General features: G+C 46.3%; 1 protein-coding gene across 2 annotated transcripts; it reads right to left on the bottom strand.

Annotated features, from left to right (window-relative positions):
• Positions 1-467: 467 nt before the first annotated feature.
• LOC121083938 (regucalcin) lies at positions 468-13,475 on the bottom strand. Of its 2 annotated transcripts, none has more exons than XM_040584850.1 (7): positions 13,408-13,475; positions 12,602-12,766; positions 9,563-9,745; positions 8,067-8,282; positions 6,411-6,542; positions 1,802-1,956; positions 468-812 (listed from the first exon to the last, which is right to left on the bottom strand). In XM_040584850.1, the coding sequence occupies exons 2-7, from the start codon at positions 12,762-12,764 to the stop codon at positions 762-764; spliced, it is 900 nt and encodes a 299-aa protein (XP_040440784.1). In that variant the 5' UTR covers positions 12,765-12,766; positions 13,408-13,475; the 3' UTR covers positions 468-761. The 2 variants fall into 2 exon arrangements, with proteins under 2 accessions (XP_040440784.1, XP_040440785.1); XM_040584851.1 differs by lacking the exon at positions 13,408-13,475 and adding an exon at positions 12,902-12,972.
• Between the last annotated feature and the right edge of the window lie 4,788 nt (positions 13,476-18,263).

Raw genomic sequence — 18,263 nt, 5'->3', positions numbered from 1 at the left:
GACATACGTGCAGGTGGTGCTTTCTTTTATACACAAAAGACCGAGGACACCTAACACTTTCCTGTCATCACACATCTCCCTGGAACAGGGCTGAGATCTTCAGAGGATAAAAAAAAGTATCATTCTTGATCCTAAACGTTTGGGTTTACATTTAAGAAAATGAGTGACATAGTGACATGCATTGGGGAGAGATGATGATCAACTCCAGATGACCAGAGTTAAACAACCACAGCTGAGGCCTTAAAAATGTAATGCAAAAAGGAAGCTGCAGATGCACCATAATAGGTATTAATGCTTCAGTTGTTGAGAACATTATGGAACAAATGAAGTTCCAGTTAAAGCAGCGGTAAGACCACAAATGGATATTTTATCTGAAACTTTGAAAATATGTAAAAGAGACAGTACAATTAAGCAATAAATCAATGTAGCCTAAGTCGCAAATGAGACAGGAGAATAAATAATAAAAAGACATTAAAACATTATTTAATCATAAAAGAAAGTTACAATATTCAGTAGTTTATTAGGGTGAGAATCTTTTTAGCACAACAGGAAAAGTACCATCAGATATTTAATGTCATAAAGTTTAAAGGAGAAAAAAAAGATCAGTTTTTTAAATTCCATGTATTTCAGTAGTTTTTCTTCCTTCCCTGATGAGGTATTGTGTTATGGTTTCAAAGCAAAAAGATGCCGAGCACCAGAATATGACCTTCCAACTTGTCTTCCTTATGCCAGTCCTCTAATCCATTCTGAAGAACATATATTTAACCTGCAAATGGATACGGTGGGACTCCTTTCACCCCTAGCCCTGTTATCTATTAAAACAGAGGAAAAAAAAAAGATTAGTCCAATAATTCACCACTATCAGACACTTGCTTTTCTTTCACAACTAGACGTGCTTTAATTTAGAAAAGGACTGTGTTGTCCAGCTTGACATCCTGCTATATTTTGCACACAGCAGCTCATCACAGCCAGGAACTTCAACCTACACTCTTTCTCTCAAGCTGAGTAACCTCAGGCCAGAGTCCATTCCCCAAAAGCCTCTTCTCAGATACTACTAAGCCTTAATTCTGCAGTTTACAATGTAACCTTTGGTATGCAAACATACGGAAGAGCAGGGCTTTAAAACAAATCCCAAGGTGACAAATTTTTAAGGAGATAATTTAGTTTTAACTAACTAGAAAGTAAATAAAAGCAGATGTTTTTATTTGCCATTAAGACACAAGTATTTACACATTCCTTCCATAATAGAAATATGAATAGAAAACTGAAACTGTGTTGGGAGGGTGAGAAGCAAAAAGGTGATGGCATAGAAAATTTGCAATATCAGCATTGTTACGAATTTTAAACCCAGAAGTATTTTCAAATCTCTTTTAACTTCCTTGTCCTGCAACAGGAACCAAAAATACAATCAATAGCTTAACGTACATAGCTTCCAACACAGGAAGTTCCATCTGAATATGAGGAAAAATATCTTTACTTTGAGGGTGAGGGAGCACTGGAGCAGGCTGCCCAGAGAGGTTCTGGAGTCTCCTTCTCTGGAGACATTCAGAACCCTCCCGGACGCAACTCTGCGTAACCTGCTCTGCGTGAACCTGCTTTAGCAGGGAGTTGAACTAGATGATCTCCCAAGGTCCCTTCCTACTCTGACCATTCTGTGGTTCTGTGATATATATATATATATGACTGATGTTCTAAGAACCACTCTTCTCCTGCTTCCCACCGGTCCAACTGGTTTGCTACCTGAAAAATGCAGAAAGGAAAAAATGACCTTCTAAAACAGCAGGGAAAAGTTATCATTCACCTTGAAAATCCCACCAGCCTGTGGTTGCCGTGAAAGCCACTCTTTATCCATCCCATCACGGGCAGAAGTCACATACATTTCTGAATAATCCTTTCCTCCGAAACAGCAGGAAGTTGTCTTGTCAACAGGAAGCTTCACAGTCTGAAGTCTTTTTCCTGGAAAAAAACATACATGATGTTTACTGTTCATCTACCCACAACAAGAAATTTAAACAAATTATTGTAAATAACTGGCATGGAGCCAGGTGGTCCACAAAAGCAGGTACCAGGGCCGGGGTCCCATGCTGAGTTTCAGCATACCGCTGAGCACTGTGACAGGGAGAAACCAGACTTCTGTAAAGTGCGTTGTTGATGATGTGTCATTTGACAAGTTTCAGCCTCAGTTATCACAAAAAAATCCCACCCCCAATCCTAGCCTATCCTCTAATTAAAAAGCACAGACATGTATCTGAGCTCATCAGCTCAGCTGCCCGTGCTGTCAGTCAATGGAAACGGGATATAATTCTTCCCTAAAACAGGTCACATGAATTATACCCTAGACCTGCTGACTTTTCTACTTCTAACTACAAAGGAAGCCTGGAGCAAGCAGACCTCATGCAGCTCGACTGAGGTGTATCTCATGCAACACCTCCAGTGCCTGCAGTCAAGGAAGATTAATTCCTGTAAGTTTCTCCTGAAATTTCAATAGCCTTTCAAATCAAGCTTGAATAAAACAGGGATCATGGGACATATGTGAAGTTTACAAGAAACTGCTGCTACCATAAATAATACCATGCATTTATCGTATCAACAAATAGCTACCATCCTAATGACAGTAGTAAACAGATTGCCTCCAGCCTTAACCAGAAGACTGTCAAGACACCCTTATAGCAGACTTTTATAAAATTCCTCCTAATTCTGGGCAGTAAGTGCTTATACAAATCATGCCTATTTTAATTACTTACGATTGAATTTCTCTGTCTAGAAATAGGCTAAAGCACATGAATCTCCTTACAAAACGTGCAGTTTCCCTGGCCCCCCAGTTGCATGTGCAAAGGGCCTGGCCCTCTTACAGTAACTAACTGTTTAGCGATGTGTTGAAATAGCAGGGAAGTAACTTTGATGCTGGGAACTCTACAAGGATAAAGAAAAAGTGGAAAGTTTGGCCCACATAAGACCTATAAGAAGTTCTCGGTCAACTTCAGAGTGGGGCACCATTTCCCAGGAGGTGTTTTACCAAAGCAGGCACCTGTCTTTAAAAGCTGTTGCCTCACTCAACAAGCTGTGCCTTGGTCCCTTACAATGACATAGCACAGCACTGCAATGAACTGACAAAAGCACAGACCAAATGGCTCCACCTGTACTACAACACTAAGTGGATCATAAGCACAGGTAAAAGCAGGGCCACATTATTAAGCCATTGGTGCAGTCCTGGTACAATTTTGGCCCACCTAGCTGGGTAAGCTGCTCCCCAGACACAGTCTGGGCTTTGATTTGGTGTGGGAAGACAGCCTGGTCATACAAAATAAGCTATGAGATGCCTGTGGTGCAGGACTAAAGGGTATTGCCTGATCTGTTTTACCTGCTAGTATGGATGTAAGCAGTACATCCAGAATACAGCACCAAGAGGGAGAAGCAGAACTGTCTTTGCTTCTGACAACCCTGACATGAGGGCTGGATACTTTTAAACTCTCTTTTAATCCCAAAATAAATAAAAGAAAAGAGCAAGTGAGCAGTGGTGAAAGAGCCTCTTGTATGTAACAGTCTGGAAAAGCTGAGTACTCTGGGATTCCTGATGCTGTATAATAAGCTTATTTGGCACACATTTTGACCCACAATGGCCAAAGGAAAAATCAAATTCAAATTAAGAAAGAAATAAAACCCACTGTAATAGTGTTTAGATTGTCAGAGATTATTTGCACGTCTGGTTAACTTTTTTTTTTTTCCCCTGAGAAGACCGTATTTTTCAAATTATCTAGAAAATTGGGACAGAAGTCCTGTCTGCTGCCTGGCAGTAACAAGGACCAGTATGAATCTCAAGGCAACGCTCCTGCCAACTTGCTCTAGCAACACTTCGTGGTTATCCAGTCAGCTGGCAGTGGAAGGATTACATGGTGGCTTATAAAATGCTTCAGAGGACACCCCTGAAATTGGCTGACACCAAGTCTGGGAGAAAACGAGTGGGAAGGGCATTCAAAAGGAAAACACATGCACTCTAGAAGAGGCATGAGCCCCAAAGACAAGGGGAGAGACCCTGAGTGCACTTGCATTACAAAGCTCTGAGATGAGCAAGGTCTTCCTGGAGATGTAAGCAAATCTGCACCTGCATGCTCTAAAATCTACCTGAAGTATTCATCTATGCTTGACATCTATAGAAACATAGCAAATCTTTTAGACCCTATACAATCAAAGGATATAAAAATACATTCATTAAGGAAGAATTGGAAAATACTTAATTCCTAATAAAAAACCACAAGTGCATAAAACTAGCAGGTCAGTAAGTCAAGACTTGGCAACATACAAGTTAGACATCTCTTCCAAGCCCTTTGCAAACCTGGTGGGATCAGTCATCACAGCCTTCCCCTGCAGCACACCCTGAATCTAAAGGCAGCAGCTATCTAGGCTAAAGAAGCCCAGACCTGAATAATCACTTCACCCTGAACCTCAGAACCTTCACTTAGAAAAGACACCAAACAGATGTCCTCACCCATCCTGCTAAAAACACAACCTAGGCTTTGCTATCACTGAAACCTGAAAACTCCTCATGTGCTTTAGGTGAGCTCTTATCAGTGGATGTATCTGCAACTGTCTGGCAGTCATTCAAGCCACACTTAACAGGTATGTGCATTAAAAGAGAGGCTTTCATGGAGTTCTCAAACCTGACTGGGTTATCTCCCCAAACAGTTGCTATTTGCTCAGAATTCAGCGAATTGCAGATCTTAGATATTACTTTAAAATGATAACACAGAGAGGGCAGATAAACATGAGATGTTCAAAAAGAAGGTGGCTTCTTTTGCTGCGAAACTTCTTACTACCATTTGTTGTGAGTGCTAGGAGTTTTATGTGGGCAAGAGGAGATGGAACAGATTCACAGAAAAGAAATAACTGGCACCTCCTGATACATCAAAATCACATCCAGCTTTGAAAGACCCTTACCTGAGCATAGTTAAGAGACTGGAAGTGTATTAGGGATAGCTGCTCTGCTGTCAGTATTCTCAGTCCCACTATGCATCTGCTTATGGACACTATTCCCTTTACCTTTCCCTTAAAAAAAAAACCTCCAAAAGGAGGTGGAAAGGGAAAACAAGGGAAAAAAGGAAGGTGAAGGCCAAGGAGGGAAAAGGTGGAAATAGTGAACCAGAGAGGAAAAAAATGGTAGAGTCCACTGCTCCAGGAGGGTATTCAAAGGGCTGGTGGAGGTCACCAAGGAGTGCTCTGCCCACCAAAGCGGGAGGATGTGGGACCAGAAACAGATCCCAGAGCTGCCGGGACCTCCCAGCTGGATTTTCCTCCTCCTAGGGTTGGGGTGCAGACTCTGCAGGACAAGAAAAAATCCTGCAGGTTGGCAAGATCTTGGATGCATACAAATCAAAAGGTGAGGGGGAAAGCACAGCCTGAGCCTCAAGAGGTCCCACCAGAGTCAGAAGAGAAGCTGCAGCCTGACCTGCCAGGTGCACAAGTGTGCCAGGGTCCGCTGTGCACTGTAGAGGGGGCATGCGCCAAGGGACACTGGCATCCCTGAACCTGCAGCCCCACAAACCCCCAAGACTTCTGTGTTTGGGCTGGACCTGGGTTCAAGAGACCCCAGATGCAACCCAGTGCGGTTACTCCTATGCTGCATTATGCAAACCTGTGCTGTCTGGGATCTGTCAAAATCACGCTCCCATTCTCACCCACTGGCCTCTTGCAGACAGTGTGGCTCAGTCTCCCTGAAGTCCTTTACACCTTTTTTTTCACCCACACTAAATCGTGCCTGGCAGACCACCAAAGTGCAAATGAGAGTAGCAATGAACAAAAGGCTCAGACAATGGGCACACCCAAGACATTACTGTGGGAATGATAAAATGCTGTGGAATTCATTAAATATTTTTTATTATTTCAATTGCAAAACTTATCATGCAAATAATTTTCAGCAAAAAAATGTTGTTAGCATCAGTGTCACGTGGGACTTGTGTTAACCTCAGTAGGCTGCCCAAAATAATGCACTATGCTGAAGAAACGAGGCCAAAAAAATAGTTTAAGTCATCTTTGCTGTTTCATGGCTTATTCATTCTCATCTACATCATTTATCAATGACGTAAACACTGATCTTAAGTTTGGAGGATGCAAGAGGATGCTAAGTCAAACAACTCACAAGTATAATGGTAATCTCATCAGCAACTTTACCTTTTCCAACACAACAGAGGCTGGGAACAAAGGGCACTTATTTACAAAGCCAACTTCTGAGAGCAGAGACTTGTAATTGTTTAAATAAACAAATAAATAAAGAGTAGTGTTTTAAGAAGGGTAAATATACCATTTCTGTGAGGTGGAAAAAACCCACCTCTCATTCTTTGCTTTCTTTCTTCTTTTTTTTTTTTTTTAAATAAAAATAAACACAAAATTCCAGTCCACTTTTTGCAAGGACCTACCTGTCTCAGGGTCAAGGCGAATTACTCTCCCACCATCATAACAAGCTACCCAGAGTTTGCCTTCTGTATCAATGCACATCCCATCAGGAATGCTTTCCTCTTTTTCCAGTTTGTATATACTCCTACGGTTGCCTGCAGGGCAGAAAAAACACAACAAAACTGGGTGAGACAATTGTTAAAATTTTTATCAGTCACATTCCAGCAGTTATTTGTACTATTATTCTCAAAATCTGTGCTGAAGTCCTGAGCTTTTTCATATGAAAGAAATAGATCATGCCTGCTGCCCTGTTTGTTTCCCCGAGACAGTTTTTTCTCAGCGTGAAAGCCCGGGGATGAGTTTCTATCCATTGAAAGTATCATCCTTTTTTCTGGTGTACTTTTTCTAGTGCACTGCTTATGCTCCCTACTTACCATATTAAATGAATAACAGAATAAATTAATGTTACAGATACATATTCAGAAAATTAATTACTTGTTCTAAAAGCAGTTTGGATCATTTCAAGTATGGGTCACTTCCAGTACAGAACTGGGGACTTTTCAAACAGGCTGCTGGAACGTGCCAATAATCACTATTCTAACACAAAACTGACCTTCAGATACATAAACTGAGAGTTTATATAAACACAGAGTTAGGGAAAGCATCAACTTCAAAGGCATACTGTCAACCTAAAACCAAACAACTCTATCTGAACTTTTATCCACTGTTATTAAAGAAAATTAAAACAAACTTTCCAACATTGTTTATTTTACGCTCTGACAACTTCAATGTTTCTCATATGTAGCAATATTTTAAATGAGTTTCCTTCGTGCTCCTGGGGATTGTCAGATTGCCCACAGAAAGAGAGCAAGCAAGCATGGGTGAGAGAGAGGAGAACCACACTATTTACTAAAGAAAAAATCACTTGTAAGTCACAGCAGAGAGACATTGGGGGACAAGATACTACGCCTAAAGTGAGTTCAAATTCACGGTTTTAAAACTAAATCCCAAATTGGCAGGGTTCTTTTAAAGCAAAAGCAAAAAGCAGTCCATGTCCTCAAAAGCAAATTATTAGTCCAAGTCACGGGAATTGTTCTTTTGCCCAAGCCTGTAGAAGGCCTTAAGGGGTTGTGTTGTCTTGTTTTAAATAAATGAAGGAAGAAGTTTTGAGTTACTGCTTTCCAGCTGTTCTTCATCTCTGTTTGCAGAATCTTCATCTAAGAGCTTATATTTCAAAACACAAAACAGAGTGAAAAAAAATCTGAAGAAGCTCTCCGAGATTTTGCACAAGACTAAAAGCTTTGTGTTATACTGCCTATACTATCAGTAATAAGAAACATGCAGCCACAGAAACATACAAGCCACACAAGAAACAGTCTGCCCTTTTTGCACAGGCAGATCAGATACGCGTTGTGTTTAGTAACAGTCGTCCAGATTACTACTTAAACTCTGCCACACAATTTAAATACTTTATAATATTACCAACACCCTCTGCATAGCTCAAGCTAGGAGCCTATGCAGGCACGGACAGATGTTAATATGGCTCCTGTTTTGTTCTAAGGAGGCTTCTGAAGAAGCACTCCCAAAGCTCCAATCACCTCTGCATAACAACCAGAATGGAAGCAAACATCACAATCTTTAGGCACAAACAATTATTTTGGAATACAGCCAATTCATACCAATTTTTCCAGTTTGGAGGTCATAATCAAATGCATCCACTGAGTAGGACAAGCTGTCAATGTAGAAGAAGGTTTTGTGATCCAGTGACCAGTCCAACCCATTAGAAATGTCCACCTGGCTGAAGTGCTTCACCACTGAGAGGTCAGAGAAAAGTGTATACAGAGAGCCCTGGCGTCTTTCCAGCACGGCAGGTCGAATCTCCTCAGCCATCGTACCTGTGCAGAGCCAGAGGGAACAAAGCAGGTTCAGAGTGAATGGGCTCTCCTCCAGGTTTGGTGGCAGCCCCTTGCTAGGATGATGACTGCACTGCCAAAGTAGAAGGGAGCAGTGCAGGGGCTTCAGAAGTTCGGGGAAGAAACTGAGTTAAAAGCAAAACAGAAAGGCAGATTTCAAAAGTGTTTGCTTTTAGCAGATGAAAAAACACATCCTTTGGGGTTTTGTTGAACTGTGGCAAAAACGGTATGCAGCAGGACTTCTGCAGAGCTTTTTATTCGGTCATTCAAATGTGAAGAAGGGTGTGGTCAGCACTTAACTTCCCACAAATCTTAACATCTTGTATAGCAGAGAGACTGGAAAAAAAAAATTCTCATCCCTCAGGATGATGAGTCTTACTAAAGCCCCTTCAAAAACAAACTCACCTTTGTGGCTCGAAGTTGGCAGCTGATACTTGCTCTTTGAGAGACTTGGTAAATGCAAATTAAAGAAAGCCTGCAGACCCAGTCGCACAGCAGATGCACAGAACAACGTTTTAAATAACAGGACAGGATCACGGGACAGCTAGGGCTGGAGGGCACCTCTGGAGATCCACCAGGTGCACCCCCTGCTCAGGAGCAGGTTTAGCCGCTGCAGGTTGCTCAGGGCACTGCCATGTCTTGAAGGTCTCCACAGATGGAAACTCCACAGCCTCTCTGGACAACCTGTTCCACTGTGTGATCATCCTCACTAAAAGAGTTCTCTTACATTTAAGCAAAATTTCCTGAGTTCAGTTTGTGCCCACTGCCTCTGGTTCTGTCACTGGGCACCACTAAGCAGCTCTGCCTTCTCTACCCAACCACACTGCCCCCCCATCAGCTACTTACACACACGGGCAAGATCCCCTGAGCCTTCTCTTCTCCAGGCTGAACAGTCACATATTTTTTAGCAATACCATCTATAAATTCTGATTTATTAAGAACAAAACCCACAATATCATAAATTTCTTACTGGAAAAGTATTTTTTATTGGCACTCTGCCAGCATTCAGACCACACGTGCCAACAGGGATGAGGCAAGACCGCTTAGGCTGGCTCTGAACAGTGGGCCTCAATAGCCCCGATGAGACGGTGTCCAGGTGATACATGTAGATTTGTAAATGGGATTAGACACTGCTTGAAGACAACAACAAAAAAATATCCCCACCATTTAACTATGAACAAACACTTGCCCCATCTGCAGCTGATCACTGCATCTCGTCACCAAAACCTAATGGAGCAGTGGAAGCAACTCCCACAGCATACCTGCAAAATACCTCCCTGCAGGGTCCACTTTCCCATCATTGAATCGGTTGTTTGGTTTATCCTTGTCCACGTGAGTAATGGTGGTTACCAGCTGCTCTTCCCATTTCAAAGCAGCAAATCTGGTTCCCAGGGTGATGACATAATCCCCTGATTTCCGGAGAGCCACAGAGCTCACAGGAGCATCTAGAAACAAGGTGAAATGGAAAAGAGGATTCTTTCATGTGAAGAGGGCATACTTAACGCATACAGAAAGCTGCTATGAAGAGAATCACCAGTTTGGGACATATAAACTCAGGGAACTTTACCAGCACCTGGTTCTACTAGATGCTTAAAAATACCCCACAAACAAACATAAAATGGGGTACTGATATGGGCATGTGTGCTTTTTACAACAGTTTGCTGTGTGGGTTCCCCCCTCCCCAAGGGAAAAAATCAATTGCCACTAGAGCTCTGGTGCAACTGTTTGTTTAGCACAGCTCCTGCGTAAATCTGCCCTACCATGGCCGTTCAGTCATAACTCACGGAGACAAGAGTATCTCTGCAGTGGGACAGGTCACACACCCCCTGGCACCACACTGCTGTGCAGTTCCGACATGCCTCCAGCAGCACCAAAAACACACCAAGGAGTGACAGAGCTTTCCAAGAGGTAGAGTAAAACAGAAGATTAGTAAATGCTCCATGGTTAGTTGACACTCATTTGAGCTATTATGCAGTAAAACCTCAACTGCAGGTTATTATAAAGGACTTGGTAAAAAAAACGGATAAATGAGTGAGAAGATAACATTTATGTTAAAGCCTACAATCAGATGCAATATAAGAAATAATAACTTTAAATATGGCAATAAAGTCTGCCATAATATTTAATATGCATGGGACTGATTGACGACTTTCTAATTTAAAAATAAAACATTTTTTGTATTTATAGTTTTGCAGAGGTATAATTAGGCCATAGTTTCACAAACACTTATAACCGCCACCACTGCTGCCAAGAGAAATCTGCTCCCTTCTGCCTGCTTGCTCTTGGCTCAGGATGCCCCTTCCCTTTACAGCCCCAGCTGTGACCACGCCAGAAATCTGAATGCTATTTGCCCCTAACACCCAAGATGCACACCTGATTGCAAGCTCAGCTCTAGAAATTCCTTCACCTAGAGGCATGTGACCGCACTGCTGAAGCTGCTGGCGGTCTGGGCTCATCTACCCGGTCTGGGCTCATCTACCCTGGGCGAGTGGGTGCCGCTTCTCCTTCCCACGCCAGCACAGAGGTCAGCAGCATGCCCTCAGCCGTGCGTGGCACCCGCCAAAGGAAGTCATTCTACTGCTCTTCCAAAGGCCAGTAACCGCACCAATAAAAGCACTTTTCAGCCTGCAGCAGCCCCAGGGGCTTGGCCTGCAGAGCATGGGAATGCAACTCCCAGTCTGCTCTCCAGCAAAACACCTGGGGCCACGGCCCACAGGAGCCCTTCCACCTGAGCAGCCCCAGGGCTGGCCTCCCTCCCTCCCCCATGCCCAGCAGCCTGTATGCCCCTACCTGGTTGTCTCTGGAGGTGTTGCCCCCCCCGCCCCCCCACGTGCCCCTACAGCCACAAGAACAGCCCCATTCCTTGACAAAGTGCCCCAGGGGGAAGGGATGTATCAGGCTAGCGAGACAGACACAGCCACCCTACTGCACAAATACTGCACACAAGTGAGCCAAAAGGCCCTTGTACCCAGCTCAGTCTGGGGCCACCCAAGGGGCTTCGTTAAGCTGCATCCACAGGAATTGATTTACTTGCGACACCACGTTATGCCAAACAGAGAACACTGACCACAAGGTCTCCGCCCTGGGCACCATTACGTATGTAGTGCTGTTTTCCCTGTGGAGTCGAAAAGGGCATTTGAAGTTGTTGCAGAGTGTGGGGCTGCTGTAATTCTCTATAAGCTTCAGTAATGAATAATTTCTCAGTTTCCACTTTGGACGTTAACCTGCTGTTTTAATCACGTGGCACTCTTCGGGTGTTTGAGGTCTTTTGGCCTTTTAATCACGCTACACCCAAAGGCACAGCTATTAATTGTAACTATTTTATTACTAAACAGAGGAAACAGAAGAAAGTAGGAGGAAAAAAAAAAAAAAAAAGTAGCTACTTCAGTTACTACCCCTTCTACATCTCCAGACAGGCCACATGTGAAAGACTACACCTTTGAAGGTAGGTCTGAGCTGGGGGAAGAGGCAGGGAGCACACATGCCCTCGGCTAAGGTCAGAGGAAGTAAGTTTGGGAAGCTGTATTTCCAAAATTACTTTCAGGCCTTCTCTCATCTTAGAACTGGTAACTACAGTAATTCTAAGGGCAGATAAGCCCAAATCAACTTTTTTGAATGTGAACATCTTATGGGTGGACAAAAGTGATTTTCATCAAGTATTACTGAACATGAAAAAGTAATAAATACAAGTACTTAAACCAATTAAGGAGCTGTCTTCAGACAGACAAATATTTATACTATCACATCCAGAAGTGAATCCTCAACTCCTTTAGAAAAGTTCCTTCTTAGAGTTAGCACTTCCTTCCTGGAACAAATACCTAAACTATATTGAGTTAACTCCAGCTGGTGACACTGTTACCTTAAAAAAATATCATCTTCTTAAATCGTTATGGGCCAACTTCATCTAATAAAATGTTACCGGCATTACTCATTCACATCGGTAACAAAATTCCCACAGGCATCAACAGCAGAACTTTACCTTTGGGACAACGCGGGAACAAAAGAAAGCGAGTTGCGAACAACTCAGAGGAAAGGGAAGCAGGTCAAGCGTAACCCGGTAGCACAGAATATTAAGTCCTCGGCACGAAGCCTGGCCAGTGCCCAGCGTCTGTGCGCAGCGCAAGCCCTAGCGTCCTCCTCGGCCTAGGAAGGTCGCGGTTAGGGAACGGTCTCCAGCAGACGAGCACCATGCCGCTGCTGAGGGGCGCAGCCCCAGCACCCAGAGGAGCCGTGCCCGTGCCCCTGGGAGGCCGGACCCCGCCGGGGGCACAGCCAGACCCCGCCGCGGTGCCGGTCCTTACCCACGGCGACCGCCTGCGCCCGCCGGCTGAGCGCGCTCCAGCGGCACACCCGCCGGCCCGCGATGTCCACGTACAGCAGCGCGTCCTCCTTCTCGTCCCACACCGGCGACTCCCCGATCCCGTAGCCCTCGCTGACAACACACTCGATCTTAATGGACGACATGCCTGTAGAGAAAACCGTGCCGGCTGAGCGGGCGCCTGTCCAGAGCCAGCGCGTACACCGCCAGCCCCCGGGTCTCGGCACCGACGGCCGGTCCGCGGCCGCTCCGGAGCCGCGTTTCCAGCCTAGCGGGGTTTTACCCGAGCGGAGCGCCGGGCAGCGGAGCCTGTCGGTGCTGCTGCTGCCCACCGCCCGCTTCCCGCTGCCTAACGACCCCCACCGTCCGGCGGCGGGTGGCCGTCCCCCGGCAAGGAGCACGGCCCGGCGCGGAGGCGGGAGGGCGCCCGGGGCCGGCCCGGCGCCCCCGGGGGGCTCGCACCGCTGTCATGCCGGTGACACGGCACATTCCTAAAGGAAAGGAGGGGGGGGGGGGGTGTGTCTTAGGGAAGGTGATAAAAGAAAGAGAAAAAAGAGAAAAAAATAAATCCGGGGGTGTGGGCGGCCGCCGGGAGGGAAAGGCCGGTCCCCGCACGCCCGGCTGCTCAGGCGCACCTCCCGCGGCGGCGGCATTGCTGCCGTGCCTGGGCCGGTGTAACTTCGACACTCGCGTGCGTGTATGCGTGTGTGTGTATATATATATACATTCACACACACACACACAAGAGAAAAGAGAAATGGTAGAACTCCCACCCCCTACAGGCCCTACCCGTTCCCAGCAGCGCACCCGCAGCTCCCGGCCCGCCGCCGCCGCCGCTCTTATATGCGGGGAGGCGCCGCGCCGCGGGGCTGGGGGCTGGCGGCGGCCCGGCCGTGGGTGCCCCCGCCAGGGGCCGGCCCCTCGCCCTGCCCTGCCCTGCCCTGCCCGGCGGGGGCGGCCCTCTTGAGGCCCTCGGCGCCAGTGCCGGGAGGCCGGCGCGGGTGGCGGGTGGCAGCGGTTGCTGGGGCCGGGGTGGCTCGGCTGCCCCGCCAAGAGCTGCGGGGGGAGGACGAGGCAGCGGGGGTCTCTCTCCGGTGCGGCCCGGTTTCCCGCTCCCCGCAGAGGCCGATTACCGAAAGGCTGGTTCTTGCGTGCCGCTTGCTGTGGTTCAGGCGTTTGCTGGGCCTTGGCCCCAACTTCCAGCGCCGGGCATCTTTCTCCACAGCTCCTGCAGCGTTGCCCTGCTTATCCAGAAATCCAGGGCCTTCAGCATGCCGTGCCCTCTTTTGCTCCCCTTGCTGTAAAGCCTCAAAAACTTCCAAAAGCGTGGGGCAAAGAGCTAACATCAACATCGCCGCATGCTGTTCTCCATTGCACCTGCCTGCCTCTGTGTGCTGTGGCCGCTGCAGCTCCCCAGCCTCCAGTCATAAAGCAAAGGGCAGCTTGTAAATGCCAGTGCTCCTCTTCAGCATCCCACAACAGATCGCCTTCTGACTTGGATCCAGTCATCCCCTGCGGGGATCTGTGATCTAAAAGTGCCTTCAGCCTCGCTGCTCCGTGTCTTGTGTGTCTTCTGGCAACTTGGGGTGCACCACTGAAGTGCAGGCTGGCTCACGGCTGTGTCCCTGCAAACCAGGATTCGTTTGGCTGCTCCAACGCCCACCTTCTGCCAGAGTCTCGTTTCCAGCTGGCACTTGTAGCAGCCCCTTTATTCGAGGGGCAGGTCCCAGTACTGCACACCAGCAATGGTACAGCACCCGCTGGGGTCTTTTACCAGGCAGCCCCCTCACAGCTCCCGTTACAGATTTTATCTGTTCCTTATCATACACCTTCCTATTGGCAACTGCCTCCCTCTCAAGCATTCTTACTGGGTTACCTTTATTCATACAGCAGGTGCTCACAGCCCAGGCTTCATTTGGTGATTTGTTTTCTTTTAGCAGTGTATTTGAAAAGTTCACGGGCTACATGACCTTACCAACATGTACATCATGCAGGCTTTCCTCAGTGGACTACCAATGTGATATTTATTAACCTACTGTCACCTTACCTGAGCAGTTAAGCTTTCATTTTACAGGCTTGCATAGCTTTACTTCAGTGCTTGAATTTTCTCTTTCTGTCCCCACTGTGGTGTCATACAACAAACAGCAAGATTTAATCTCAGACCTGAGGCAAGCAAATTACTAGTGACTGCCAACACAGAAAACAAACATCCAGAGTAGTGCCACAGCTCGCTCTTTTTTCCCTTACAGTTTACAGCAAGGAAAGAAGATCCAAAGGTTTAAAAAACCCCAAACATATGTGAAGAATTCATTAAGTAAGTACAGTAAAGTACAATTATTGCTTTTTACAAAGCTCAGCCACATTTGCTGCTCTCCCATTGCCCTTGCACACTACGAGGCCATTTGGGATACATGGCCAGGGCAAGGGCTTACTGAATTCAGCAGCAGGAGATAACTCACACCCTCAACCCACCTGGCCAGTCTCTCTGCTCCTTGCTGACTTAGCATGGTTTGGAGGCATCAAAACAAGCTGTGCGTTGGCACACACCTTGGGAGAAAATTGACAGCTTCTGCGAGTGCCAGGTTACAACACAAAAAATCCGGCCATCTTCTGAAGTGCCAGATATTTTGAACTTGGATCTCCAGTTACACAGGACAGTAACAGCTAACCCAGACTTGCTGAGTAGAGCAGCGTGGAATTTGTGGAGGGGTAGCTTCACAGAGAGCATCAGCTGAGGTCTTCTGCCAGTATGAGTTCACCATGAGAAAGAAGAGCACAGAAGAGATGGCTGCTGAAGGTGGTGCTGCCACATGGCTTCCCCATAGGGAACTTCCTGCTGTCGCATCGCAGCCGCATCATCTACTTTGTGGCCTCCAAATCTGAGCAATAGGGAGCACACACAGCACCTCCGTGGCTTCCAAAGGGGGCGGTTGGTGGTTCAGCATTTACGCCACATGGTAGGGCATGTTGCACACTTACCTCTCCTGCTTTGCAGGGAGCAGGGGACAAGGAATCTTACTGTCACAACCATGAAGAGCAGAAAGAATAAATATGTGATGCAGGAGGTCCCGTAAGGTGAATTCACAGCCCTCCCCCAGCCTGTAGGTTCCCTGAGCCTGCCAAAAGCCATTACTCTTCTCGCCAGTCAAGGAATGTTCAGCAGTTCTGGAGAATGGCTCAGTGTGCCACAGAGCTGGAAAAATCTCCCACTGCTAAGGGCTGCAGGCAAGAAAGAGTGCCGGATGATTTCAGGAGTTATGAAAAGAAACCAGCTTTTGCTTATGCCGGTTCCAGGAAGGTCACAGTTGTTCTCTCCTTTTATGAGCCTGATCCTGTCTCTTCTTCATCTTTAGAGCCATCTTCTTTCTTCCTTTCACCTTTAGTCCTCACGTTTTACTTCTCTGTTAGTCCTCCTCCCTGTTTGTAGGTGGGAGGGCTGCAGACCTTATCCATGCCTGGTACAAAGTGCGAATGACATACATTGGATGCCCATATCTTATAGCTGCCTCCAAGCACCACACCGCATAACGGGAGCCTGTCGGGCCTCCTGCACAGCAGGGCAAGGTGCGGCTGAGAGCAGGGACTATGCCAAGGGCGCTGGAGCCCAAAGAGCCACTACCTCAGCGTAACCCTGCCCTGCTGTTACATCCATTAGGGCAACCATAGTGTGCATGTGGGAATTTACCACTAGCAGGTAGTACTGCATTTTAGCAAGGTGGGAGGGGGAACAACAAACCAAAACAAAAAAACCCTGACACCAAGCAAAGGCAGAGGTAGAAACATAAGATCAATCACTGCCATCAGTTGGCTGGAAAGCAAGAGTTGGTACTGCCATGCACTTGTTTTCATCCAAGTATAGTTCTTGGAATTGACCTGTGTGTCTGCATCATGCTTTTATGTGTTAGTAAGCAAGAAGTAGGTCCAGGAGAGATCAAACTGCTGAGAAGTCTCAGCTGTTTTCTAGTCTGGATGATCACAGTCACGTATTTAAATACTCATACAGTTTGAACGTTGGCCAAAGTACACCATTTCCCTACTTTGCAAATGCCTCCTTGGGAAAAAGTGGCACGAGGGTGCTAAACAGCAGACTCATGCCCATTGACTGATTTACGTGTTACATCAAGTCTAACACCCACTGCTGTCACACTGTCACAGAAGTTAATGCAGAATGAACTAAGAATCTCAAACAAGGAATATTTTCTAAAAAGGATTGCACCAAATTACCATGAAGTCATATTGAAGCATTTAGCCTTAAAAGTCCAGTTTTTCTCACAGAACCAGCAATGGTACTCTCCACTTATCACGGTTTATTATGCAGACTTTTTTCAGTACCATTTCTTATATACTGGCCACAGTCTCATGAAAAAGCATCTCACACCTAAGAATGCAGTGCTACAAGCAAACGTGTGACCCTTCCTAATGCAGCCAGCTTCTCAAGTGTTTCACAAACACCCCTCAAATGGTCACACTTGCACCTCCAACTTCTTTGTCAGGAAGCACTTGCAAGTCCTAGTTCCTACCTCCTTAAACCTCACAAAGCTCGAGTGCCCAGCCTGTGCCTTTCCAGCCCTTTGCTCTGCGCTTGGAGCAGCAGGGCAACAGGGCACTTCAGAAAGTGTTCTTCAGTGGAGCCTGGCCAAGACATTTTTCATTAATGCCTTACTTTTCTGCTCTTTGTACCCCACGTGACCCGGATTTGCACTTTGCTTGCCTCAGGATTTAAAAAAAAAACAAACAAACAAACAAAAAAAAGCATTGATATGTGCTACGGCAGCTGCAAAATCATAGCCACAACGGAGGCCGTGCAAGGGAGCCAGGACTTCACGGAAAGGCAGCATCTTTCATTCAAGGAGTTGATTTAGCAACAGTGCTTTCAGTGTTTGGAGTTTTCAGGCACACAAGCCCTCCTTCAGGCCCAAATCAGAAGAAAACTTCAAATTAACTGCAGATTTGGGGTTACTGCTCAGAGCCTAATTTAGCACTCTCAACCAGACAATTTGAGAGAAGTCTGTTTTCTGTATAAGCCATTCATAACGAGTGCAAACTACAACTTGCTTATGGATATTTGCGCCACCTGACTCATCCCGCTTTTGGCCTCTGTGCTTCCTCAAGCCAGTACAGACAGTTGGCTTCTTGTAGGAGTGATGAGAAGGAAGAGGGTAAGACAATGCCTTTACTCCATTGTAAAGGAGATAACAGAACAATGACTGAGCCATCGTTTGTAAGGAGCGGAAGTACTTTGGTCAGGCTCCATTCAATCAGATGCAAATGGAGCCAAACATACCAGTGATGCCAGGCCAGGGGCTCCCAAACTACTCAGCACCACCCTTCAGAGATAAGAGAGATGGAACTACAAAGGAATGCAACCAGATACTGTGGTTTCAGGTGAAGTGAGTGGGCTAGTTTAACGATTTCCACCCCACACACCTCTCCCCTCCCCCGCAGATGTCTCATTCCCTCACTAGGGCCTGCACTTCCAAAGGTATAACCAGAGACATTTTCCCAAGTGTCATGTAACACTTTTTTTTATATATATATATATAGGTACTACTCCAGCAGACTCCTTGCGGTTGCTGAGACCACAGAAAATAAGAGCGGCATATCCTGATGTTAGTCAGAAAGGCTTCCACATGACCAGGAAATTT

This window comes from Falco naumanni, chromosome 2, assembly GCF_017639655.2.
Source record: "Falco naumanni isolate bFalNau1 chromosome 2, bFalNau1.pat, whole genome shotgun sequence".
Classification (NCBI taxonomy): Eukaryota; Metazoa; Chordata; class Aves; order Falconiformes; family Falconidae; genus Falco; species Falco naumanni.
Note: the sequence above shows the minus strand (reverse complement) of the source record. Positions and strands in the feature narration are given on the sequence as shown.